This window comes from Balaenoptera physalus, assembly GCF_965194825.1.
Source record: "Balaenoptera physalus genome assembly, chromosome: 3".
NCBI lineage: Eukaryota > Metazoa > Chordata > Mammalia > Artiodactyla > Balaenopteridae > Balaenoptera > Balaenoptera physalus.
The window spans coordinates 60,447,954-60,473,805 of NC_138890.1; the positions used below are offsets into that span (position 1 = coordinate 60,447,954).

The following is a 25,852-nucleotide window of genomic DNA, read 5'->3' on the forward strand; positions in this document are numbered from 1 at the left end:
CTGCTTTTTAACGGGTCTACATAAGTTAATAGCACTGGCAAAAATCAAAGGATAGCTTCAGACCTCTTATAAGTTTAGGAGACAGTGCTAGTGACCACAAATAGACTCACTACCTGATGTCCAAGTACAGGTTCACTGGAAATTGCTGCACGTTAGTTAAGTTTTTAAAATCTTTCTACACATAATAAAAAAAATATATTATGAACGATACAAGTACATCTCATATACACAATAATGACAAAACGCCTACTCCGTCAAAGCAAACAGATGCAGAAAAATATTATGGGAGATTTCCTTTTCTTTCTTTCTCTTTTTTCTTTTACTACTTGAATAACTTTGGTTCCAACCGTAAAAATCACAACTTAGCAAAATTCATTTAAATGCCTTTTTTAATAATTTCTTCATGTTCACAGAAGTTTCACTGACCATTTTTAAATGTTTAAGGTCCAGATGCAATGCATATTGTATAAAAGAGAGCACTTATTGTTTACCTTGCATGAATTAACCTACGTACCTTTAACTCTACAAACTTCTGCATAACATTTAGACAAAGCTCAGACACACAGCATGCCTAGCCCTCATATATATACACATCTCTAATCACAGGTATATAGGGTGTCAAATATACTATAATAACCTCCATGTAAGGTTTGAAATTTGGTAACAAAATGAGAAAAAACTAAAAATATTATTTTACGTGTTCTAAAATATCTCTTTTTTGTGCTAAAGTCAAATGTTAGCTCAACATGAAAAGGACTTTTATAGAATTCAGCAATATTATAATCTTGACCATTTTGCAAACACTTTTAATAATAATAGCTTAAACGTGTACAAAAGTTCTTGGTTAATTAGGGAAATAAACACTCAGTTCTTTATATTTTTTAATCAAGTAGGAAACACAGTTCATATAATGTTATTACTTTTTGTATTTTTTTTTTGTTTTTTGTTTTTAGCAGCTGCTTACTGTTTTATATGGTGGATAAAGTGGACAACATCCAGCGATGGGTGGCAAGTCAAGAAGAGAAACTGTCAGTTGGTGGAGGTTCTGTGGGTGGTGCTCCCTTGGAGTTAAGTTCTTTTTTTTTTTTTTTTTAACTTTTTAACTTTTTATTTTCTCTCTTTCTTTACAGTATATTTTCTCTGTGTGTGGCTGTGTGTGTGTGTGTGTGTGTGTGTGTGTATGTATGCATGTGGGGGGGGGTTCCATTCAGTTTGATCAATCTTCTTCCCCTTCTTCCTCACCCTGCAGTAGCAGGGTGGCAGCGGCGGTCTCCTCCTGCTGCTGCTGCTGCTGCTGGTGGAGCTGCTCACAGGCAGCTCGCTTCTCCCTCTGCTTCTCTTGAATCTTCTTCATCTCCTCCGAGTACTTGCAGAAGGTGTGTCCGAACTTGGCCCACACCTTGTAGGGCACGGTGATGGAGTTGCGGTAGGTGGGCTTCACCTCGCTCACTCGCATAAACACGCCGTACTTGTTGGAGCCCACATCGAAGAAGAAGCGCTTGTTGTCCACAGTCAAGGAGGTGCCCTCGGGCAGCTCGGCCGGCTCCTCCTCCACTCCGTAGTCGTCGATGAGCTTGGCCAGAGCGTCGCGGAACTCGATGAGCCCCTGTGCGGGCAGTGCAATCGTCTGGCCCTGCGTGGAGCCCAGGCCGGGCCCCCGGTTGACCGTCTGGCGGATGCGCAGGAAGCGGCCGCGCTGGTTCTCCTTGAGATCCATGTAGTACTTGCGGTTCTCGCGCACCAGGAACTCGCTCTTGAGCGCCCGGCGCGGCTCGTCCTGCGCCTGGGCCAGGTCGGGCGGCTGGCTGGGGCCCAGCTGCGCGTAGTGCTCGATGAAGTCGCCCAGGTAGTCGCGGAACTCCACGGCCACTGACATGGAGAGAGTGAGGCGGCTCTTGTTGCCGCCCGCGCCCACCTCAGCGATCTTCAGGAAGCGGCCCTTGGCGTTCTGCTTCACGTCCAGGTAGAAGCGCTTGTTCTGGATGTCCACCCGCTTGGAGGCCAGCTCCTGCGTCTCGTGCTGCAGCCCCCCCGGGGCCCCGCCGCCGCCGCCGCCACTGCCGCCGCCGCCGCCCCCGCCGCCACCACCGCCCCCGCCGGAGCCCGAGCCCGAGCCCGGGTGCCCCAGGGAGCCGCCCGAGCCCAGCGCCGCACCACCCTGCTCGCTGCCGCTGTCTCGGTCCGCCATGATGCTGCGCTCCGCCGCCGCGCTGCCGCCGCCTGCCGCTCCGCCCGCCGCCGCCTCAGTCGCCTCAGCCGCCGCTGCTTTCCCTCCCCGGCTCCGCCTGCTGCCGCCGCAACCCCCACAGCCAGTCAGCCACTCTCGCGAGATCTGCGGGAGAGACGAGACAGACGAGACCCGGTAACAGGGCACTGACTCCCCAGTACAGTAGCCGGGCGCCCTACTGTACGCGCCCACCCGACCGCCAGCACGTGACCCGCACCCCCTCCCCGTTGCCAGTCCCCCATCCGCCCGCCCGCCAGGCGGCGCCCACCCACCGGCCCTCACCCCACACTCCTGGTTGGGGTGGGGGGGGACCAGAACGCGCCGCGTCGCAGCTGCTGCCGCCACTGCCGCCACCACTGTGGCTGTCGCTGTTGGCCAGACCCTGAGTGGCCTCGGCCCGGGGAGTTGGGGGACTGGCGTGAGAAGGGGACTGCCATACTAAGCACAGGGAGTGGGCCTGAGCTCTGCTTTCCAGTGACCCCAAAGAAGATGTGGGGGGAGGGGCCCGCGCAGCGCAGTTGAGCCCGCTGCAGAGAGGGGACACCGAGTCACGGCCACCCCCTCCCCAGCGGGCCCCATCCAGACCCAGATCCAAACCCAGACAGGCCCACCCGTCACTTGACTGGACTGTCTCCTACCGCAGAGCCCTGGCCGCAGAGGCGGGCGAGGAAGAGGAGAGGTGGTGCGGCGGTAAACCTTAGCTGCAGAAGGGGCTGCCAGGGATGAGGACGGGGCGCCGGCAGCAGTGGCGCGGAGCACCAGACACCTAGCCCTTCCCTCCCCTCGCTCCCGCCGCTCCCCCTCCCCGCGCACGGCAGCGGCTCTGGCCTCAGATGATCCCGCTCCCCCCTCCCCCCAACCGCAGCCCCGCACAGTCGGGCGGGCGGGCGGGCGCACTCACCGGCAGGGGGGAGCCGAGCAGAGGACGGCAGCCGCACCAGGGCCGGGGTGCCCGCAGTGCCTTTTCCCGTTGGCTCTGCCCTTCTCCCCAAGCAACAATCAAAAAGAAACCCCACACTCACCCCAAAACCTTCAACCAGCCCCCTGTGGGACAACGACTGCCCGCCTGCCTCCCCCTCCTCCTTCTGAGATTTGGGGAAGGGGGGCACCCTGTTCAGGGCTGAGCCCAGCCTGGGTTGCCGGCCAGCTCTGCGGATAAACCAGGCCCTGCCGAGCCTTCAGCCCCTAGCCCACTCTTCCTCTCTGGAAGGACCCAGATGGAAGAGAAAACCAAGCAGGCTTTAGGAAATTCACGAGCTAAAAATGTCAGGAATTTCCTGGGAAACGCAGTTCCTTACGGGATTCATTAACGCAGGTTCGCTCGCCCCTTTTACTCCTCCTCCTAGAAACTCCTAAGTGTCAAGGAGAGCCCCCATCTCTCAAAAAGTAAAGCATTAAATGATCGCTGGTTTTTAGGCAGACAGCTAGGTTACCGACCGTTACCAATGACAGCTAAACCAGTGACAGCTAAAGAGGGTCTTCTCTGGTCTCAGGAAGGGGCTCAGAAATAATAGATTTCTCTCTTCCTAGATCTGAGGCATAAACTAGGGCCTATTTTCCTTCTTCCAGATAGACAGCAAATGCTCACACTCCCTCACTGCAGTCTGAAGTCCTAGCAGCTGTGGGAAAGCTAAGGCCTGTCTCCAGGGCACCTCCTGCCTATGCCCCTACATGCTCCCCATCACCTTATGCAAGGGGCTTAGGGGATACAGACCTCACAGCCCTATTCCTGGCTTTCTCAAGCATGGATTGTTGCCTCCACCCTAAGAAGCATATACCTATCTCATCTGTAGGCTCCATTCCCATTTAACACTCCCCAACCCCTGCCCCCAAAAGTAAGGAGACTTGCCTCCCTCACTCTTAGCTCCCAAGACATCTGAGTACCTGGCTGCCCAAGCTTCCTGGAAATGAGAGGGGTAAAGAGAGAACTAATGATAAAGAAACCCAGACCAGCCCAGGGCGTAAGCTTTGTCAGTGCTTGAGACCTTAAAGCCCCCGGATATATCCCTTCATCTCCTGGGCAAACCTGCCTGCTAAGTATTCACAGCTACCTTTTTCTCTTAGCAAGGGCCCCATTCAACCCAGCATTAGCTACTTCAGCTCTGGGCTGACGTTCGCTACCTCCCGCTAAAGAGGAAGAAACAGGGCAGAGCACCCTGGCTCCCAAGAAGAAAACTGGGATAGTCCTGTGAACCAGCCTCAGAACCACCCACCTGTCCAGCTGTCCCTGAAATGGCTCCCTGAAGAGGAGGCCCACTGTGAGAGATAGAAATCCAGATTTTGGGCCCCATAAAGAACTTCCCCTTAGTTTAGGGTCATCCTCTAGCACCGCGTATTACCCTTTCAGTGCTGATTTTTCTGCACTCCCTCCCCTGTCCCCAAGTCTGTCGGGAAGGAGACGTAGGAACTGTTGGTGCACTTCCCACCACACAGAAATACATGTGTAAGAAGCGGCGGCTCCTCTAGGTTTGCACGGTAGCGATCAGGACCCTGGATAGACCCCGGCCCCAAACAGGGTCTCAAAGGCTGAGTGGCAGGGTCTCCGCACAGAACTGGGCGGGGCATTACGCTTCCACCTGTAAGCTGAGACTACTAAGACCTGGTTAAGACCGCTCTAGAAGAGCCGCTATTCTTCCTCAAGGGTTTACTTCGCGCTGAACCAAGCCCTTGACCCCTCAGGAGAACTCAAAGCAGCAAGGCCAGTGGGGCTGCGATAAGGGGGCACGCGCCTGCCGGTCCCTGTCACTCTTCCATGCTAATGATCGCTTCCCCCAGGACAAAAAAGTAGGGCTCGAAACTGCCCGCCTTCTTGAACCAACTTTGGAGTCTAAATTTCTTGCCCTCTGTCCCAAACGTTTATGTCCAGGGGCTCTGAATTGGTTTGAGTTTGGGAATGCCCTGATTTTCTGAAAAAGTGACTGTCACCAGGAACTGAGTTCTTAGTTCCTCAGCGCAGAGGCAATTGATGAAGTTTCTAGACAAAACACAAGTTAAATATCATTTGCACGCATAAACTGGGAATTTTAAGCTCAAATCAGTAAACAACTGAGACCTGGATCTCTCCACATAAATATGTTCTTACTTATTTCATGCTTTTTATTATATATGTATAAAATTTTGCCTTTATCTATTAGCTTCTTGCCTACTTTATAAATGTATCTAAAAGCAAACAAGGTTAATAATGCCTTTCCCAAAATAATACAATGATAAATAGGATATTTAACACATTTTCACTACTCAAACAAGAGAGTTTATTTCAGGATAAGCCTGTAAGTGTGGGCTTTTGGTCAGAATGGAGGGGGTGGTGAAAGGCGGCTTTCCGTAGGCTACAGAATATAGTACCCTTAAAAGGCAGTCTGAGAGAAAAGTCTTAAAACAAAGAGTTTAACCTTAAACAGAACTTCAAAGTTAAATTTGCATCCTAACATTGAAAATCCATTAGCAAAGTTGTGGATTTAAAAACATACCTAGCTATTTGTTAATTACCAAAACAATATGCTAACTTGGTAAATGAAAAGCCAGTTCTAGTGTCTAGATATTTGCATTGTCATTTTAAACCAAATAGTTGTAAAATTAAAATTATAATTTCAATACAATGTAGGAAAGACAAAGGGAAAACGAAATATATTAATATGCACAGAATATCTGTGTTAATGAAAGAACTATCAAAAAATATTTCCTTCCTCCTCAAAGTTTGCTTATATTTTTAAAACCTAATAAACGTCTCTAGATTTAGTGTGCTCTCTTATTAACACTACACACACATTTCAAGGAAAATAGAGATTGCTTTATTTTTAATCCCTCTATCTCTACATCTTTAACAAACTCTTACCAACAAAAAACTGTTCACAAGAGAAACAGATACTAGGCTGAACAAGAAGGAAAAAACCTCATTTTCCTCAGCCTGAAATACGGTTGAGTCTGAAATAATCTAATTCTAAAAGTAAAAATTAACACACACATTTACCAAATAAACTTGGAGAGAGGAGATCTACCTCTGGGTAATAAACCCTTTTGATTACGGAGTTCCCAACAGAAACAATACGCTCATTAATATTTCACAGAATCACAGATTTCCCAAATAAAAGAGAAGCAAAAACATTAGAACTTGTGTTTTCAAGTGCTACTTAGGTTAAATGCCTGTCTTAAACCAGACAATTATCTTCAATACCCAAATCATTAAAACTAACTGGAATGTTGTACTGTAACTGTTCAAAGTGGAGGAATTACCCATTTCTCCTCATGGCTAGCTACCAGGAAAATTAAGGGAAACTCTCAAGTAAATCTTAACATTTAACAACAACGACTAATAGTATTTCACCGACCATTTTTTAAAAGTCTATTCCCTTTCTATAGCTCATCTAATCTTTAAAATTATGCCTCTCCAATGCTATTTCAATGTTTAGGGTTAAAGATATGAATTAAACATTTAAAATCTGAAGAGAACAATCCATGTGACAGAATCCTCACATTTCCCCAAATGTTATTTTCAGCATTTGCAGAAGAATTAAATAAATGTAGCACACATTCTAAATTCGATAAAAGATTCAGAGAACCCGACATTTTATGTACCCAAAAGGTCCAAACAGAACCGATGCAAATGTCAACAGCTCTCTCTCTTTCGGCTGATTCTTAAATGGTTTTACTAGTACCCAAAGGAATGAAATCAGCAACTCTCTCCACACTCTAGTCAACACTCCAATTTTCAAAGCCGCAATTCGAAAACGTCAGTTTGGGCGGGGAACAGTGAGGGTCTTGAAGTAATCAAAAAATTCCTTTTCTCCTCTGACAATCTACCAAAAGATGTCAAACCAAATTCAGCCTATTATAAAGCACTGGGGCTTCCTTCCAAGGACACGGGACACCAGCAGAGACACCGCTGCAAAAAGCTGTCCAAAAGCGCCTGGCCCGACAGAAACGTAAAGGGGCCCAGATAAGAACGAATTAGAAGCCTCAAGAGGGTCCCGCAGAGACAACGTAAATTAAAGTAGCATTTATTCAGGGGTAGACAGCAACGAACCAAAGAAAGTTTTCCCAGCCGGACTCTTGGGCCTTTCTCTATCCAAGTTCAGGCTCAAGACAGATATATTTGTTGGGGCCCCTTCCCCTATAGACATAGCCGCTGCCGGGGCCTACCGTCGCTCAAAGGGAAGACCCTCTAACTTCACATCCGTCCGTTTTGCCCTCGGACAAAGCCAGAGGAGACTATGGAGCTGACTTAGCTCTGTGGGGCAGCAAAAATGCCTTGTTCGGGCCACCCATCTTTGGGCCTGGCTTCGCCTGCGCTGTCAGCACCAGTGTATTCTTTTTTATTTTTACAACGCATACTGGGAGGGTGTATGCATTGCGGGGGTGGGGCGGGGGTTGAACAGAGGAAAGGAGGGGTTGGTAGTGGAGCCTAGAAGCCTCCTTCCTCTCCCCTCCTGCCAGGGTTGCTGTGCAGGGAGTGTCGGCCAGGTTTGGCGAACTGTCCCAGGCCCCAGGCAAAGGTGGTCAGGGGGAATGGGGCTCAAGCATTGCTAAGCAAACGGCACCACTGGTGGTCTCCAGCGCCTGAGGAGGTAGGATTGCTTTTTTTTTTAAAGGGGCGTGTGATTTTCTTCTTTTTTGGAGGTGGGAAGGAGTTCGTTCGTTCGTGCGCTCCGGAGGGAGGGGGGCGCGTTGCTGCACTACCAGGGTCCCCGGAGGAAGGGTGCGGGGATGTCTACAATGCTACAGTAATTATTCCTGGGGCATAAGAGGGCAATTAGAAGGGACAAGGTGGGCGGCACCTCAAGCTGTGGCAGTGGCAGCAGAGAAGGTCGCGAGGGGCTTACCCGGGCGGGCGGGCGGGCGCTGTCCTGCCGCAGGTGAGGGAGGGCGCGGGCTGGAGGGAGGGAGGGCGCGCGCGAGGCAGGCGCTAGGCGGGCGCGAGGAAAGGGGGAGGGGAGGAGGGCGCGCGCGCGCACACCTGTCCTGGACAGCGGCGCGAGCCGAGCTGCGCCTCACTCGGGCTATGCCGGCTGAGGAGGGAGAAGGGCGGGCTGGCAGGCGGGGGCGGGACGCCGAGGGGAGGAGGAGGAGGCGGCTCGGATGGCTGGCTCGGCTCTCACTCGTTCTCCCTCCCGCTGGCAAGTCCGGCTCACACCCTGCTTCTCCCGCTCACTCACAGCCCCCTTGGCTCTCCCTCCTCCTCCTTCCCCTGCGGGATCCGCTCGCTGCCGCCGCCGCCGCAGACGGCAAGTCGTGGCAGCCAGACGTCGGCGCGTAACCCGGCGCTCCGTGCGTGACTCCGGGCGACGTCAGCGCGCGCTCCCCGCTACCCACCATCTCCCCCCCACACTCCTCCCGTGGCTCGCGCCCTCCGCCCTCGCGTTCCTCCGTTTCAGTTGCCGCGGCGGCGGCCGCCGAGCGCGCTCCCTCCGCCCCCCATCTCGCGCGTGCGCGCGCCCTCCCCGCCGTTGGCGCGTCAACAGCCCACGGCCCAGGCCTTGAGGCGCGTCTGAGGAGGGGGCTGCCTGCGGCCTCTTTGCCCGCCCTTCCTCCGCCCACCGCCGGTAGCGCCCCCGGGAGGACTTCTCCCTTGTTGGGCTCTGAGGGCGGAAGCCAGGCTCAGGCGGGGAGGGAACCCTGTAGGGCCTGCGTCAGCTCCAACTTAGGGCCCTCAGCGTCGTTGTCAGTGTCGCTACCACCCTGTCACCCTGCCCCGCGCCCCCGTTCCGCCCACATCTCTTAGGAGGCGATAGGCCTTTCATCTCCCGGGAGGGTCTCACCTTGGCCTTCAGACGCCCGCCGAGAGGGGCTAGAAGGGCAAAATTAGCATAAAGAAGAAACGGGCTAGACCACGTTCAGGCTGTAGCCCCAGGAATCCTTGACAGGAAGCGTGGGGTTGCTGCCCAGCCTCCCACGCAGTGTAGGTGAAACTGGGCCCCTTTGAGGGACTGTGACTAAGGACAAAACCCTGATAAATATTATTTATGCGTCCTTGGGCCGAGAGGGAGAGAGTAAAAGGGACGAGTTAATTTTCATAAATTGCTATGCTAGGGCGAAATGCAGAACTATAAAATGTCCTTTAGGAGTTTTCTTGAAATCTTTGACCAGGTTTGACAAGATTTTTGGTACACGTTAACTTTTTCCCTCATTTTGTATGCTGTCACATCTCCATCCTGCAACACTGCATACATAGAAGATGGATCAGTTAAAAATATCGGCTGCAAAATAAGCAAAAAACAGCCTTACCATCTTTATCATTATTTAAATAGCTCTCAGAGAAGTCAATCTGTGATTTAAGGAAACTTAGTCAATGTTTTAACTTATTTAACTGAGTGTATTTTATTTTGAGGTAACTTTGCAATACACTGTGAGATACTCTTTTATTAGGCAATAGTAGACTTCTTTTTTTTTATGTTTTATTTTTAATAGTAGACTTTTCAACTCACTTATTATAGGACCTTTTCCAAGAAGCTTACCTAGCTAAGCCTTAGAGGCAAGTAGGAGAGAGGTGAAATTAACCCCATTTTATAGACGAGAAAATTGAGTTACAAAAGTATGTCAGTTGAGAGTTGCAAGCAGTCTGTCACCGATAGAGGGAAACACCATAGGTCTATTATTACCTGCTTTATCCACTAAACCAGAGATTCCTCAATAGTTTACTTCCGGGTATCTTTTGATTCCCCCCTCCCCCAACCCCACACTTGTGTACTGTAGGCAGTGCCTAATGTCTGAGAGAAACAAATCTGGGGAGTTTCCTGGAGACCCCAAATCACAGATTACTCTAAAAAGTTTGAATTTGAAAATTTCTGCCATAGAAAATTACAGCTCAGCAATAATTTACTGTGAAACAAACTTCCATATTAACAAAACAGCAAAATGTTTATTAATCCCTAGTTAGAAATGAGAAAATTTTGAGACAGCCTTAAGAATGATGGGTCATTTCCTTTGAATTGCTTCTTTATTCGCCTCATCTTTAGGTGGCAGCACTACTATATAAGTATCTTTAAAACTACAGTCTTCTGCAACTTGATATCCTAAAGAGTGTTTTGTCCTAAATGCTTCCAACTATATTGTGGAGATTAGAAGCTAGTGAAAATATGAAATCATAGCTGAGAATTAGAATACTTAGGAGGTTCTAAAGGAGGAAAAACAGGCTTTCAGAGGAATGAATAAAATACATGGAGCTACTGAGGGAAAAGATTAGAAAGGGTTTTTTTTAAGCTTTTTAATTTATCTTTATTTTTTAGCTATATGAGGAGCAAGTAGCATCTTTAAAGATCTCTTATTGAAAAAGCACAAGATAACCTTCCCAAGCAAACCATAGTTTCTCAGTACTGCATGTTTTTCAAGTGTTTACAAATTTAAAGTTGTTAGTTGTATAGTTGCAAGTATTCACTACAATTTTTAAATTCAGGTGCAGTTTTCGTCATTAAACTGCATCAAACTTATGAAGATTCCAAATAGGACCTTATTGTTGACCCTTGTGGAAGAGAAGAACTCATCTTGGCTCCTTTCCTGGCTTCCTACATTTTTCATGTAAAAAATAAAACACCATTACTCAAACTCAGAGATGTGAGAAGATGAACTAAAACAAATGTAAAGTGATAAAAATTTACAGATATTCTATATCTTAATTTCTGCCCCATTTTTCAAGGGTAATGAATTGGGATATATGGGGGTTATTTGGATCAAGTGTTTTCTAAGCAGAACTTTGTTGTAATTAATCTTGTATATTTACAGTCATTCTTCCTGTACTTCTATATCCAAGCAACCAAGCAAAACTGAATTTACATGCATTTCAAAATAGACTGCTTTAGATTTACAATATAAATACAACCACCAAGGAATATAGAGGTATGACCATCAGGAGTGGGGAATTAAATCACTTCTGAGTAGATGATGAAGTGTTAGTAAAGTCTTTCTTGATGGCAGCTTCCATTTTTCTTAAGTCAAACTTGGGGAAGGAGTCTTAAGCAAATTGGTAGAACTCAAACTCAGCAGTATTATGTTAAGATTTTTAAGCTCTCTTGCGCCAGCAAATCATGCAGCCTGTGGGCCTTAGCTCCAAACTTCTGCCAGCTCCGTTTTGGCAGTAAAGTGTTCTGTTGAACAAAGTTTGCACGTGTTTGGGGTGTGAAGTGGCTCCTCAGGCATTTATTGGTTTTATTCCAGTTTAGGGACTTGAAGACAAGGGTCAGAAGCATGAAGCTTGTATAGGTCATATGTGCCCTGAAACAGACTATGCTAGTGATCTTGAATTTTCACTTAAACAAGGGTAACTTTTTCTTTGTTGGTGTCTGAGTTATTGAAGTGGACCCTTTAGTTTACTCCTTAAGTACTCACATGATATTCAACCAGTTCTCAGAAGCAGGTAAGCAGGATCCTCTCTGTTGAGGGAATAGAGCTGTGGAAAAATCACTCCTCATCCTCTTACCCACAATACCAGCAAAATGTGTTTATCCAGATGAAACCCACTAAGTAATAATATGCAACTTGAGAGCAAAGGGACCAGTAATTACTTAAACTCAATCTCATTGTCAAATTATATATAACTATGAGCTTCTGATCTTCTTTTGTATCAATTGTCTGACTTCAACTATTTTACCTACCTCTTCCCATCCTGGAGTCATTGGTTAACAATACCTGGTCCAGATATATGTGCTAATTTGTCTTATTTCAGAGGTCCCTTGTCCTGTTGGAAATATATATAAACAGTCTGTTTCCATTATTTTTTTCAAGCAATTCTAATAGAAAATCCTTGCATAATCCGGGGTAACACAATTTGAAAGCCATTAGAGTGCTGTTGGAACATTTTTTTTTTCCCTTCCTGATTTAAGAGTAATGGGGGGGAAAAGACAAAAGTAAAAGTAACATGTTGAAATGAAACTGTCTTACCTTTAACCATGATCAATGGAATGTCAATTTGTAGACTACAAGTATGGTCATTTGAAAAAGGTAGTTACTCTGGATACTTTTGCCAAGGGACTGTGGCCTAACTCCTTATTTTCACCTTTCCCTTCTCTTTCCTTCTCTTTAAAAGTAATTCCCAAGTCAGAACTAACATATGAATGTTAGAGATGGAGAGGAAAGCTGGGCTTTTCCAAAGAGTGGATCTATCTGGACTGGAAAGTGCCATTGAACTTTGTTGCACATTTTATGGTGACCCCAGAACCCTTTGCTTGCATACTATAGGATATCAATGTGTTGCCATTTTATTACCTGGAGCAAGACTAAATACATTCATGAGTAGGTATGTACATGCAACCAGATACCACTGCCCTCTGAGGCTAATTTAGGCCATTTTTACAACCCAGTGCAGTAGCACTTGGCAATTAGATGAAGAAGGTCAGTTGCGTTTCTTCCTGTTGTGAGTAAAATGTGTGAAGGGAAGAATCAAAATATACCATGGGAAAAATACAAAGGGAGTTCTTTAATATTTTGTGCTATAGAATTTTTGTCTTTCAAGTATAATTTTTCTTCTTGTCTACTTAAATACTCAAAATTAATTATTAAATGTAAATATAATGTAATGATTAGTTTTTACTTTCTAGATAGTAAATCAATATTTACTTGATAAGTATGTGTATAAAGAAGAAATGTTTTTTAATTACTATTTTGGAATCCCACAATATACATATTTCATAAACATATTACAACTGATGCTTACTCTAGATGGCTTTTTTTTTCTCTTATTTTCCCCCTTGAACTTCCTTTTGGAAAGTAAATATTACCTGCTATTTTAGAACTGGTCCTTGGAACCCACCACTGTTTATCAATCAGCCTTATTTTCTTGAGTCATTTATTGAACAGTATCTATCTGTTCTAACAGTATCTATCTGACAATGCCAGACATTGTCTTAGGTGCTTGAACAAAACAAAGTCCTTGCTCTCACAGAGTTTCCAGTCTAGTAAGACAGATAATATAATAAACACATATATAATATAGTGCTGTATAGTGACAAGTGTTAAAAAGAAAAAAATAGCAGGTAAGGGGAGAAAGTTTTCTGTGTGATTGTGTGTGAATGTGTATATGCATGTCTCCCACCTGATATTTTAAATAGAGTGATCAAAGAAGCCTCTCTGAAGAGGTAGCATTTGATCAGAGACCTGAAATAGTCATGGGAAGATCTGGGGAGATGTTCCAGGTGTTTATATATGCCACATAAAATCAGTCACTCAAGTACAATCCAGGTAACATCCCATGTATAATCTAGATATACATCACACTATGTATACATTTTTTTTTCTTAAGAGAAAAAAGAAATTCATTAGGTTTTCAGAAAAGTTTTTCATTTAATATCAGCATTGCTCTATATTTCCCATGATTATTATTCCATTATTTAATACAATAAGATTTATGGCTCTACAGACAAAGCTTCACAGTCCCTTATCTGCAATTCCAAAATCCAAAAACTTTTAAAATTCATTTTGTGGCAAAAATGGATCTGAACTGACATGACTCTGTTTAAAGTCTTCATTTGGTCCATTTGGTGTGACTATTGATGCATTTCATTGTGGAAATATGTGTTTGATTAAGGTATGCTGCCCCAGGCAACACAAGTTAAGTAAAACATAGGTAGCATAATATCTTACATTCCTAAAATATGAAACGAATATTAATTCAGAAACACATCTGACCCTAAGGATTTGGGATAAAAGATTGCAGACCTGTATCAGATTACTTCTTGGTTCTCTGATTAAATATCATCACTGATGTTAATCTTTAGATATCTTTTATTCAAAAGTATAATGTTTATATAATGCTCGTATTATGTACCTGGCACTGTGTAAATACTCTTTATTTATTACCTCATAAAATCCTTACAGCAACCTTATGAGTAAGTTCTATTATACTCGTTTTACAGATGAGAAAAATGAGCCACAGAGAGATTAAGAAAGCTGCTAAAAATCACACAGTTACTAAGTGACAAAGGCAAGAATTAAACCTAGACAATTTTCCTTCATAGTTTGCACCCTTTGCCACTAAACTAACTCTCCCTCTCCCCATCCCTCTCACCCTCCCTTCTTCTTTGGAGAAGTTTTGAATATAAGCCCTTTCCAAGAGCATAGTTTTTTTCCTTCTACTCTGAAGTATCAGACATCAAAACTTTACATTTTATTTACAAACAAATATCTGTCCATTTTTTTCATTTTATTGGCTCCTGCTATGATTTCAGCCATTTCTATTTCAAACTGACATTAGAGATTTACTTATTCTCATTCTCAGTCTAACAAGTTTCCAGTTTAACTTCATCTTTCACCATCCTTTTCATTTGAATATCTTTGGATAATTATGAGACACCTCCCTTATTATTGTGGTCTTGTCAAATGTCAGATCATATTAAAAGTTTAGATCTAGTTTATTGAGCAGTAGCATCTGCCAAATAAACCTCTGTCACTGCTTTGTAAGTTTCTCTCAATGAATTACATAGCTTACTTCAGATCACTTTATTCTAGGCATATTAAATTTGTGTTATTGAGTTGGAATTGATTATGTTTTCATTAGTTTGTCCTCAGGTAAGAGTTCTTCCATAAGTAATTACAAACTGAGATAATTTCTGCTTTTATTTATTTACTTGTTATTTATTGGCTACCTAAAATCAAGATTGATTGAGTATATGTCATGAGGTTGTGCAAAGACTTTATTATGACCGTATAACATAGGTAGGGTCAATTTGAGTAAGTGTATTACGTTGAACTTTCCAAGAATCTATTCTTGATTGTCCCAGAGATCCATTGTGAGACATTAAACAAATCACTTTATTTGTTCTCTGTGAAAATTAATGTGCTGTCCTTGAATACAAACATGAAGGTTCTGACACATACTCAGTAAAGCATTTTCTTTTGTGTAACGTTGATAGACTTGTTCTGAGCCAAACAGTTTCTCTGGGGTCACTCGACAGCTCATGTATGCTAAGTTTAGGGGTGCAGTTCATGGCCACTAGAGCTGAAAAGGAATTAAACCCATCAATTTTACCTCATTAGCATAGTGCTGAAGCAAATGAGCCAACAAGTCAGTTATTAAATTGCTGAGAAAGCAAAGAGAGACTGAATAAATATGTATGTGGGTTGAGATTGGCTATAAAGTACATCAGTTTATTACATGAGAAATTGAGGTCTTTGCCAAGGCTTACCTTGAGTAACTTTCTGTCTCCTGAGGGATCCAAAAGATGAGATTCTTCTCCTAAGACCATGCCCTGGAGACACAGCTTTTCTCCACTAGTTCTGCAATATTCCATGTTCCTAGAGCCCAGTACAAAAGTTTTGAGGCAAACGTAAAATAGATAGCTAGTGGGAAGCAGCCGCATAGCACAGGGAGATCAGCTTGGTGCTTTGTGACCACCTAGAGGGGTGGGATAGGGAGGGTGGGAGGGAGGGAGATGCAAGAGGGAAGAGATATAGGGATATATGTACATGTATAACTGATTCACTTTGTTATAAAGCAGACACTAACACACCATTGTAAAGCAATTATACTCCAATAAAGATGTTAAAAATAAATAAATAAATATAGATGGCTTCACTCACCTGGAAAAAAAAAATGTTTTGAGGCACACCATTAATATTTACCAAGATGTAATAAGGTCTTGGGGTAAAAATCTTAATATTTACAGTTTACCTCAACTGTATATAAACATTAATGAATTCATATGATGAAATACTTTTTTGGTCTTCTGTTTTCCCTAATTTTTATATAGGCAAAACATCGTCTCTTCAGTGTGGTGGTCAAGAACGTGGGCTGGGTAATCAGATCTCCTAGGTTCAAAACTCTGCTTTCAAATTCCTAACTTTGTGACTTTGGCAAATTATTCAACATCTATAGGCCCCAGTTTCCTCATTTATCAAATGAGGGTAATAATACCAAGTGCCTCATAGGTATGCTATAAGGGTTAAATTAGTTAATTCATAAAAAGCATTTAGAAGAGGATCTGGCACACACAGTAAGTATTCCATAAATGTGAACTCCCACCCACTGTGGCACCAACTTTTCCTGCCCTTCACTCAAGGCCCAAGCCAAGTTCTCTTTCTTTTTTTTTTCCTTCCGATTTCAGGCTCACCGGCGTTGGCCTGAGATTAAAACTGTCCTCTTCCTCACTACTAGATTCGCCACCTGCATTGTTCTTGAAAACCTCCAAGTATTCTTCCCTTTTCTAGGTTTTGGGCCATTTTACTCCATCTGAAAAACTGTTTATGGGTTCTGTAGAGAAGTATATCTTCCATTTACACATTGAAAGGTTTTTCTCTGATTACTAGAATATGAGTTCCTTGAGAGCTGGGACTGTGTCTTAATTATCTCTATTACCTCTGTCCCTTCCCCGTCCCTGCTGCACAGTCTAAGTTAAAGAAAAGTGAAAAAAAGAATTAATCCATTTAGCCTTTGTATTTTTTGCTCATTTTATCCTGGGTATTCTGTTCCGAACCTCCCGTTTCCCTGAAATTTTTCTTGCTCCTTTTATCTCTGGAAGTTTTTACTTCACCTAGTGATGCTGAGATTCCCATCTTGGATCATCACTATTTCCTGGCAGGTAAGAGGTTCAGTTTATCACACAATCCATTCACATGTTAGAAAAAAAATTCCCATTTAATTCACTTGGATTTTATTTCACTTGTATTTTCTTGGCTCCAGCTAGACAGACCATTCTCTTTTAAAAAATCTATCAGTAGCTTTGAGAGGGTTTCTATTTTGCAGAACTCTTTGTCTTATTCCTTATTTGAAGATAGGGTCATACCACCCTAAATTTCTTTCTTTTTCTTTTTCTTTTTTTGAAGAAATTTGACATGTAACATTGTGTAAGTTTAAGATGTGCAGTGTGTTACTTTGATACATTTATATATTGTAATATGATTGCCAATGTAGCAGTATTTATCTCATTACATAATTGTAATACAATAGTACTGTCTATATTCATTATACTATGCATTAGACTCTATGGCTTATTTACTACTCATTCAAGTTTGTACCCTTAAACACCATCACCCTTATCCCCCCACCCCCACCCCTGATAACCACTATTTTAACTCTCTCTCTGTTTTTTTTTTTTTTTTTTTTTTACAGGTTTAACGTTTTTAGATTCTACGTGTAAGTGATATCATTACCCTCGGTTTCTTTACATGCAGAATAAGAATCAGCTCTCACTTGGAGAAGATGAGGATAAATTATATCAATCTCTTAATTTTTTTTCTTTTTAATACATGCAAAAGATATATGGAACACATATATTGGTTATAAAACTTAATCATGTAATGAACTACCCAACCCAAGAACTAGAATATTTACCAGTAAATTACATCTACAATCGTGTTGCTCCTCTGTCTCTTCCTCCTGCCCTCGGAGGTAACAGTATCCCAAATTTTGTGCTGTTTTTTTTTGAATTTAGTTTTATCACAAATGTATATGTGCTAAAATAATATATTGTTTAATTTGTTTGTTTCTGAGCTTTATAAAAAATGCTTTCACTCAATATATAGTTTTCTGGGATTTGCTCTTTTAACTCAGTATTATGTTTCCAAGATTCATTCATGTTGTTGTATATAATGATTGTTGATTTTCAGTACCATATAACATTCTATTGTGTGAATATATCACAATTTATTCTTCTGTTGATACATAATTGGCTTGTTTCTAGCCTTTTAAATAATTATAATCATTGTTGCTATAAAATTTTTATGCATGCCTCCTGGACACACATGCAAGGGTTTCTCTTGGTCATATACGTAGGAGTAGAGTTGTTGGTTGTAGAGTATGCAAATATTCATCTTTGTGAGATAATTAATGCCAAACAGTTTTCTACTATTCCCACAGTGTATAAGAATTCCACTTACTCTTCAATATTTGGTATTGTTACACTTAAATTTTTGCTGGTCTAGAGGGGATAAAGTGGTATATATATACTTTTTATAGGATGGAAGAAAGTCATCTTTACCTAAAGCTTTTTCAACTTCCTCTTCCTTTCTATATTAAGAGTTTACAGCCTCATTTGACATTACTGTGCCTGGGAGTTCCTTTGAGGGAAAGTCATCTATTTGTGTGTTAGTTTCTAAGGGTATAAAAACTGAGATAGGGTGGAGGCTGCTAACTGGGTAGTGTGAATATTGCTTTTAAGTTGATTTTGCATAAATACCAAATTATACACAAACTAAAATTTCTTGTTAATGCTCTGCAGAAATGGAAATATGCAAAATTGTATTCTTTACTATTGACCCATCATAAATCAATCGAGTCTTGAGTTAAACCTATCTGTAAAACTATTTTAAGTAAAAAGCTCCTACAGTCTGTTGATCTGAAATATTTTCACTGAATCAAGTTTAGTAAAGATATCTTTGTATATTTCCTTGTATTTTAATTGACCAGAGATTCAACTTGCCCTCTTTTGACATGGTTACGTGATTCAATGTAAATTAATCTCTCAAAGAAATTTCAAAACTCCAGATGTTCATCTTACTACTGTTACCCACTGAATTGACCCACACACAATAACCAGGAAAATAAGCCCAAACAGATGGTACCCTAAAATGTGTTTGTGTGTTTTTTAACTGAAAAAAAATTCATCTTGTATATAAACAGTTTTCATCAATAACTAAAAACACATGGAGACGGAAAAAGAATTTACAAGTGGCAATATATGTATATTTTTAAGCAGAACATTTAAAACTCCTTGTGTTTATTGTCTTTAAAAACAAATATCAAATAAAACATAACAATAAAAATAAACAAATATCAGTTTGTCATTTGTCTTTTTTTTTTTTGCCTTTGAATGAAAGATTTTTGAAGGCAGGGACCGTGTATTTGGTTTATGTTTCTTTATTATATTATTAAATACAGTGTCATATCCCAAAGGGAAACTCAGAGAATATTAATTGAGTGCAAAAGTCCCCTCTGTATCATTAATACTTGTTGACTGACAAAATGACTGAGTGAATATTCATGACCAAACCATAAGAAAGCTGCAGTTACTTTCTTCTTTATTGTACTACAGCTATTTTTGGAGATAATCATTCATCACGGTGAATACATTTATGCCAGGTGAGTGTTTTTCAACTTTATTTATATAGCTAATACTGTGTTTAGTCAAGTTGCTATCAGCCATTGGTTTCTTCAACGTTCTCTTTTAAAATCAAGTGTTATGCCTCCTTTCCTCATTCCCATAATACCAGATATTCACTTCTATACTAATCAAGGGACATCAGGTCCTGCTGAAGTAAGACTGACTCCTGCCAAAGCTCCCTCTAAGTGGGGGCTTTTCCTTTATACCATGCAGTGTAAGTGAGCTTTTTGTTTGTTTGCTTTTGTGATCTTGTAAGTGGTGATCTATAAGATGAGGCAAAGCTAGAGGTTTAAGCCTTTACTTCTAACATGCATTGCAACATGACAACATCCTCACTGTAGTAGGCAGCCTTCAAGAAGGCCCTGATTCCTGCCTTCTGGTATTCACACCCTTGTGTTGTCCTCTCCCCCACTGTATGAGAATTGGTTTGTCTGACCAACAGAATATGGCAGAAGTAGTGGTATGTCGCTTGCAAGATTAGGTTATAAAAGACTTTAAGGACCCAAGGACCATGGACCAAACTAGAACCTCAGTTCTAAAGGGAACTGTTTCTGAGGTTGGGAAGTGTTAACCCAGATCCTGAGCCAAGAAGGCCCAGGTCTTTCTTGTACCTAAAAAAGTGAGAGAGAGAAAAACCTGGATATGTAAATATAAATAAGTAGGAATTTCACTGAAAGATAGTGAAAAAAGAGAGCACATAATAAAAAGAAATGAAATACTGATATATGCTACAACATGGTTCAACCTTAGTGAAAGAAGCCAGTCACAAGATTCCACATATTGTATGATTCCATTTATACGTAATGTCCAGAATCAGCAAATCTATAGAGACAGAAAGTAGATTGATAGTTGCCTAGGCTGGAAGGTTGGGGTGGGGGAATTTGGGGTGCAATAGCTTAGTTCAGGGTTTCTTTTGGCAGTACTGAAAATGCTTTAACTGATTGTGGTGATGGTTGCGAAACTCTGTAAATGTACAAGCCATTGAATTGTACACTTTGAATGTGTGAATTGTATGGTATATGAATTACAGTTGACCCTCGAACAATGCAGGGGGTTAGGGGTCCTGACCCCCGCCACTTCCCACACCCCTGCCCCCACCCCACACAGTCAAAAACCTGTGTGTAACTTTATGTATATCTCAATAAAGTTGTTGTTTTAAAAAAACCCCGTAGCTTCTATCTTGGGCTTTCTCTCTCTTCTATCACTTGTTCTAGAGGAAGCCTGTTGCTATGTCTTGAAGACACTCAGACAATCTACCTATGGAAAGGCTTATGAGGTTTCCAGCCAACAGCCAGTGAGAAACTGAGGCCTGCCAATAACTTTGCAAATAATCTTTGCTAATCCTATAGATGGAAAGGGGTATCTTGTTGAAGTTTTAATTTGCAGTTTTCTATGAGTGATATTAGGCATATTTAATATGTTTAAAGGCATTTGTAGGAGGAGAACAAGAAATAAAAACATGAACTCCATATTCAATGACATTAAGAAACATCTTTAACCCCAAGGCACAGTATGTGAAGGCTAAAAGTGGGTGGACAAAAGAAATATGGCTTAAGTCAGAGAAAGGTAAAACTTAGGTACTGCAGATGAAGCAGACACCAGCAATAGGCACACAGACTTGTCCCAAGGATCCTCAGAAAGCCACAGGAATTGGAGGGGCAAAGAATATGTGCAAGGAGGGAAGGGGCTAGAAGGGGGTGGATTATTTACAAGTCTGTGTAGGGATCATGTAGAACCTCGATCCTCATTCCCTACACCTACCCCAAGTAGCCAGATGTGTTTCTCTCCTTCCATGCAGGAGACAGAAGGTGTCATCCTCTGGAGAAACTGAACTAGAGAGGCTCTGGATTTGGACATACCAGGCTCTGAGGAATGGGTATGAAAACATGAAAGTCTGCATTCTAAACAGGACACTCTGCTCTTTTCCCTACCCAGCTCTAGAAAGCTAGCAGCCAGACTATTACTATCACCAGGCAGGAGATAGGGGGAGATCTTTCTCTGGAAAACTGAACTGATAGAAAATATTTACATGTATTGAGGATTGCTAATTAAAAAAAAAAAAAAAGCCAGCTTCATAGTGTAATATAATTCCTAACATATCCAGAATGTAACCACCTCTCCCCACTTTCACATACTACCATCCTGGTGCTCACCTTCCATGAGTTTAAAAAATATCAACACACTTTTAAAAATTGTGCCTAAGATGAAAGTCAATAGGCCTTGAGCCTGAGGGAATCCCTTATGACAGAATGAAAGACATTAAAAACTTGTGACATCGCTTTTGCCTGTTCAGAATTTTTTCCTTTACGTTTATTATTCCTTTTATAGATTATCTACTGCAGTATTAGATAAGTAGAAAGACAGTATACAGTTGCCTAGGTTCAAATCTTGGCTAGCTTTGGGCTTTGGGGCAAGAATCGTAACTCTTCTGAGCCTCAGCAAAATGGGGATAATAATGATATTTACCTCATAGGGCTGTTGTAAGGCATAAATAGTTTAATACATGTAAAACATTTAGAATGGTGCCTAGAACATAGTAAGTACTCAATTTTAACTTTTATTATTATTTCTATATTCCTAGAGTACCTTTCCCTGATGTTCTTCAAGTGTCTGATGAACATAGATGAAGATGGTTAAGGCCATATTTAAATCTTCTTGTATTTTAAGTTCAGTATTATCATTTTTCTATCTTTGAAGTAGGAAAATTGAATCATAAAGAAGGAAACATGATTTACTCAATCATACAGAACTGTTAAGGAATCATGAATAGGACCCTACTCTCTTAGTTTTCCCTTTTGAACTTTTTTTTTAACAAATCAGTTATTGATATAATTATTGATGTACATTGAAAACATGGATTTCATATTCAGGGGAGTGGTTTTAGATGCATTCTTTGTATGGCACTATATTTCTGCTACATTTCATTGGCTGTTAAGGTATAGACAACATTATCACTACCATATTCATTGAAAACCCATATTATTTTGAACATATTAAGATGGATCATACTTTAAGAAATTCACTTGCTCAAAGCCTAATTGACCTCTGTGTCTAACTTGAACTAAGTAAAAGATAGGATTACACATTTGAAAAGTACTAAGTTCTAGCTACAACAGAATGACATAGAGGGCAAGCAGTTTAGGTCCACAGTCTAGGAAGTCTGAGATGTAATCTCATTTCTACTCCTGTATGCGCATCTCAAAATAAATTACTCTTGGTGGTAATTTGCTTCCTTGATAATGAAAAAAATGATGTTCATTCTGTCCCACATCTGCTTTAAAAACTATTTTTTTTCCAGTGGCCCCCTCATAGGGTCAAGTCTTAATTTCTAACCTTGTCCCATAGGATCATTAATAACTGGCCAACAGACCCAAATAATTTAGAATTCTTTTGTTATGTATGACAGAAAATCTAACTTAAAATGGCTTAAGTAAATATGGAAATCTACTGGCTAGCATAGGACTTCCCTGGTGGCGCAGTGGTTAAGAATCTGCTTCCCAATGCAGGGGACACGGGTTCTATCCCTGGTCCAGGAAGATCCCACATGCCACAGAGCAACTAAGCCCGTGCGCCCCAACTACTAAGCCTGCACTCTAGAGCCCGCAAGCCACAACTACTGAGCCTGTGTGCCACAACTACTGAAGCCCACACACCTAGAGCCCGTGCACCGCAACAAAGAGTAGCCTCCGCTCACTGCAACTAGAGAAAGCCTGTGCACAGCAACGAAGACCGAAAGCAGCCAAAAATAAATTAAAAATAAAATAAATTTATTAAAATTATATATATATATATATCGGCTAACATAGCTGCAAAGTCTAGGGGTTACTGGTTTCAGTCATGCTTTGATCCAGGAGCTGGATGGTATCACTGGGACTTACTCCCTCTCTTCATCTCTCAGTTCTTTCTTCTGCTATATTGAATCATTTCCTGGCACAAAGTGCTCACCTGCCAGCAGCTCCAAGCTCACAGCATTGTTACTATTAGCAATTTCAGAAGATAAGACCATGTGGCTCTCTTAGTAAAAGTCTCATTGCGTCTTATTGCCCATTCCTGAATCATCTCTACAAATTGAGGACTATGACATTGATTCACCAGGTCTGAGTCACATATTCACTCCTGGACTGTGGTTAGAGTCAATTCTACCCAAAGTTCATCTAGTCAGAAAAGAGGGAGAGGGTGATTTGCAAGACGAAATTAGGGTCATATTACCAGAAGAAGGTTAAAGGGATGCAGAGCAGCAAAAACAATTGTCTACTATAAGACTTCCTAACTTATTTGTTGCTATACTTCCCTCTGTAAACCGCTGCTCATGTAGGTCAGTCTATTTATTTCTCCTGATACATCATGCACATTCTCATCTTTCCCACATAGAGGGTTGTGACCTTCTCCAATTTATCTCTAAGTCCTACCCATTTTTTGAATTCCTCATGGAGTTTCTTGTGGATACATCGATCTTTCCCCCTTGAGAATTCATTAGTTAGACCACTCAAGTAAGTATACTAGGATGCAAATAAATGAGAATGATGTTATCATAAGAATAACTTTCAATTCTGTGTGTGTGTGTGTGCGTGTGTGTGAAATAAAGTGCAAACTCTGATAATGGTTACGTTATGGAACTTAATTATGGACACACATTACTGTGACATGCTGCACAATTTATAGTAACATATCGCTGTACTGAGGCATCATGGTTGAGAACTGCTAATTTATACTGCTCACCTAGTTCTTCCTCTTAGGTCAGAGCTATTCACTCATACTATATTATTTTTTTCTAACGTATTAATTTTATATGATTTTTAAACATATCACAAAATTGGAAAATGTTGGGTCTTCCCTGATGGTCCAGTGGTTAAGAATCCGCCTTCCAGGTTTCCCTGGTGGCGTAGTGGTTGTGAATCTGCCTGCTAATGCAGGGGACACGGGTTCGCGCCCTGGTCTGGGAAGATCCTACATGCCGCGGAGCAACTAGGCCCGTGAGCCACAACTACTGAGCCTGCGCGTCTGGAGCCTGTGCTCCGCAACAAGAGAGGCCACGATAGTGAGAGGCCCGCGCACTGCGATGAAGAGTGGCCCCCGCTTGCCGCAACTAGAGAAAGCCCTAGCGCAGAAACGAAGACCAAACATAGCAATCAATCAATAAATCATTAAAAAAAAAAAAAAAAAAAGAATCCGCCTTCCAATGCAGGGGATGTGGGTTTGATACCTGGTCAGGGAATTAAGATCCCATATGCCGCGGGGCAACTAAACCCGTGCGCTGCAACTAGAGAGAAGCTTGAGCACCGCACCTAGTGATCCTGTGCGCTCTGGAACACTGGGCGCCACAACTAGAGAGCCCCCGCACTGCAACTAGAGAAGCCCGCACACTGCAACTAGAGAGAGGCCCTCAATGAAGAGCCCACATGCTGCAACAAAGACCCAGTGCAGCCAAACAAAAAAAAAAAAAAGTTACTGAAAACTTCACAGCTATATTACTTTTTAGCTTTTCATATATCATACTTCAATCCCAACCAGATTAGAAATTTCTTTGTGCTTTTGTCTGCATTGAGTAGCCAATTAATAAATATTTGTAAATGAATGAATTAAAAGATAAACTGGTGATGGGAAATACTACAAAAAATAGTTCTAGGTAATTATAGTGGCAATTTAACAGATCTATTAAGGAAAAAGGAAATATTCCTATTATTAAACTTGCTGCACTTTGGTGTTTCCACAATGTTTTATTCACACTTTCATTATTGCACTTACAATGTTAGATTATAATTTATCTTTTTAAATAACTGTCTCCTCTTCTAAACTCTGTGCAATTAGAGCACAGCATTTGCATCTTCTTCCTTCTTGTAACCCTGAGATGTAGTAGGTGTCCAGTTAATGCTTATGGAAAGAATAAATGACAGATAATTTTGAGCTCAAAATACTATTTTTACATGCTGTTAAAAAGGATATATCTCCTTATTCCTTCAGTCTTGAATATATTTTAACTCAATTTTCCTTCAGATCCATTTATAGTAGAAACAATGGGTAAGGCTGGCTGGTTATTTTAGGCTAAGAGGTACAGTTGACTGTACTTTGGTGAGGTAACTATGCTCTGAAGTCTAGTCACCAATTAATATTTAGACAGTAGCAACCTGACCCACTCTTGAGTAAGGAAATAACATGGTAGTAGTAAAGAGATATTACTCTGTCACTGATAAGCAGGGTAATTAGAAGGCTATTGTATTAATCTGAGTATGAGGGCATAAAAACATGATGAAAGGTAATAGAAGTAATAGAGAAGAAAAGAAGAGACACATTCTACATATACATATTTATTTGATTTTGTTTTCTGATCTCAAAGTAATACTTTGATTTTAAACAAGGGTTCCAAGACTATTCGATGGGGGAAAAAATAATCTTTTTAGCAAATTGTGCTGGAACAACTGGATATCCACATGCAAAGGAATTAAGTTGGATCCTGACCTCACACCATATACAAAAATTAATTTAAAATGGATCAAAGATAGGGATCATTATATTTAATAAGAGTTAAAACTATAAAACCTTTTGAAAAAAACTTAGTGTCAAATCTTCATGACTTTAGATTTGGCAGTTGTTTCTTAATTATGACATC

The 25,852-nt window shown here is 41.7% G+C and overlaps 1 protein-coding gene and 1 long non-coding RNA gene across 7 annotated transcripts; one reads left to right on the forward strand and one right to left on the reverse strand.

Moving 5' to 3' along the window:
* Positions 1-371: 371 nt before the first annotated feature.
* On the reverse strand, positions 372-9,191 carry PURA (purine rich element binding protein A). 6 transcript variants are annotated; one of them, XM_082454273.1, is made up of 2 exons: positions 8,980-9,191; positions 372-2,332 (listed from the first exon to the last, which is right to left on the reverse strand). In XM_082454273.1, exon 2 carries the CDS (start codon positions 2,186-2,188, stop codon positions 1,217-1,219), a length of 972 nt encoding a protein of 323 aa, XP_082310399.1. In that variant the 5' UTR covers positions 2,189-2,332; positions 8,980-9,191; the 3' UTR covers positions 372-1,216. The 6 variants fall into 6 exon arrangements, with proteins under 6 accessions (XP_082310399.1, XP_082310398.1, XP_082310397.1 ...); XM_082454272.1 differs by lacking the exon at positions 8,980-9,191 and adding an exon at positions 8,178-8,488; XM_082454271.1 differs by lacking the exon at positions 8,980-9,191 and adding an exon at positions 8,044-8,488.
* On the forward strand, positions 3,562-24,413 carry LOC309657212. Its single transcript, XR_014261708.1, has 2 exons — positions 3,562-7,788; positions 10,614-24,413. It is a non-coding gene; the product is annotated as an uncharacterized lncRNA (long non-coding RNA).
* The last annotated feature ends 1,439 nt before the right edge of the window (positions 24,414-25,852 follow it).

Excerpts from the sequence above, each read along its gene's own strand:
- PURA (XM_082454273.1), bottom strand. The coding sequence starts at position 2,188 with ATGGCGGACCGAGACAGCGGCAGCGAGCAGGGTGGTGCGGCGCTGGGC.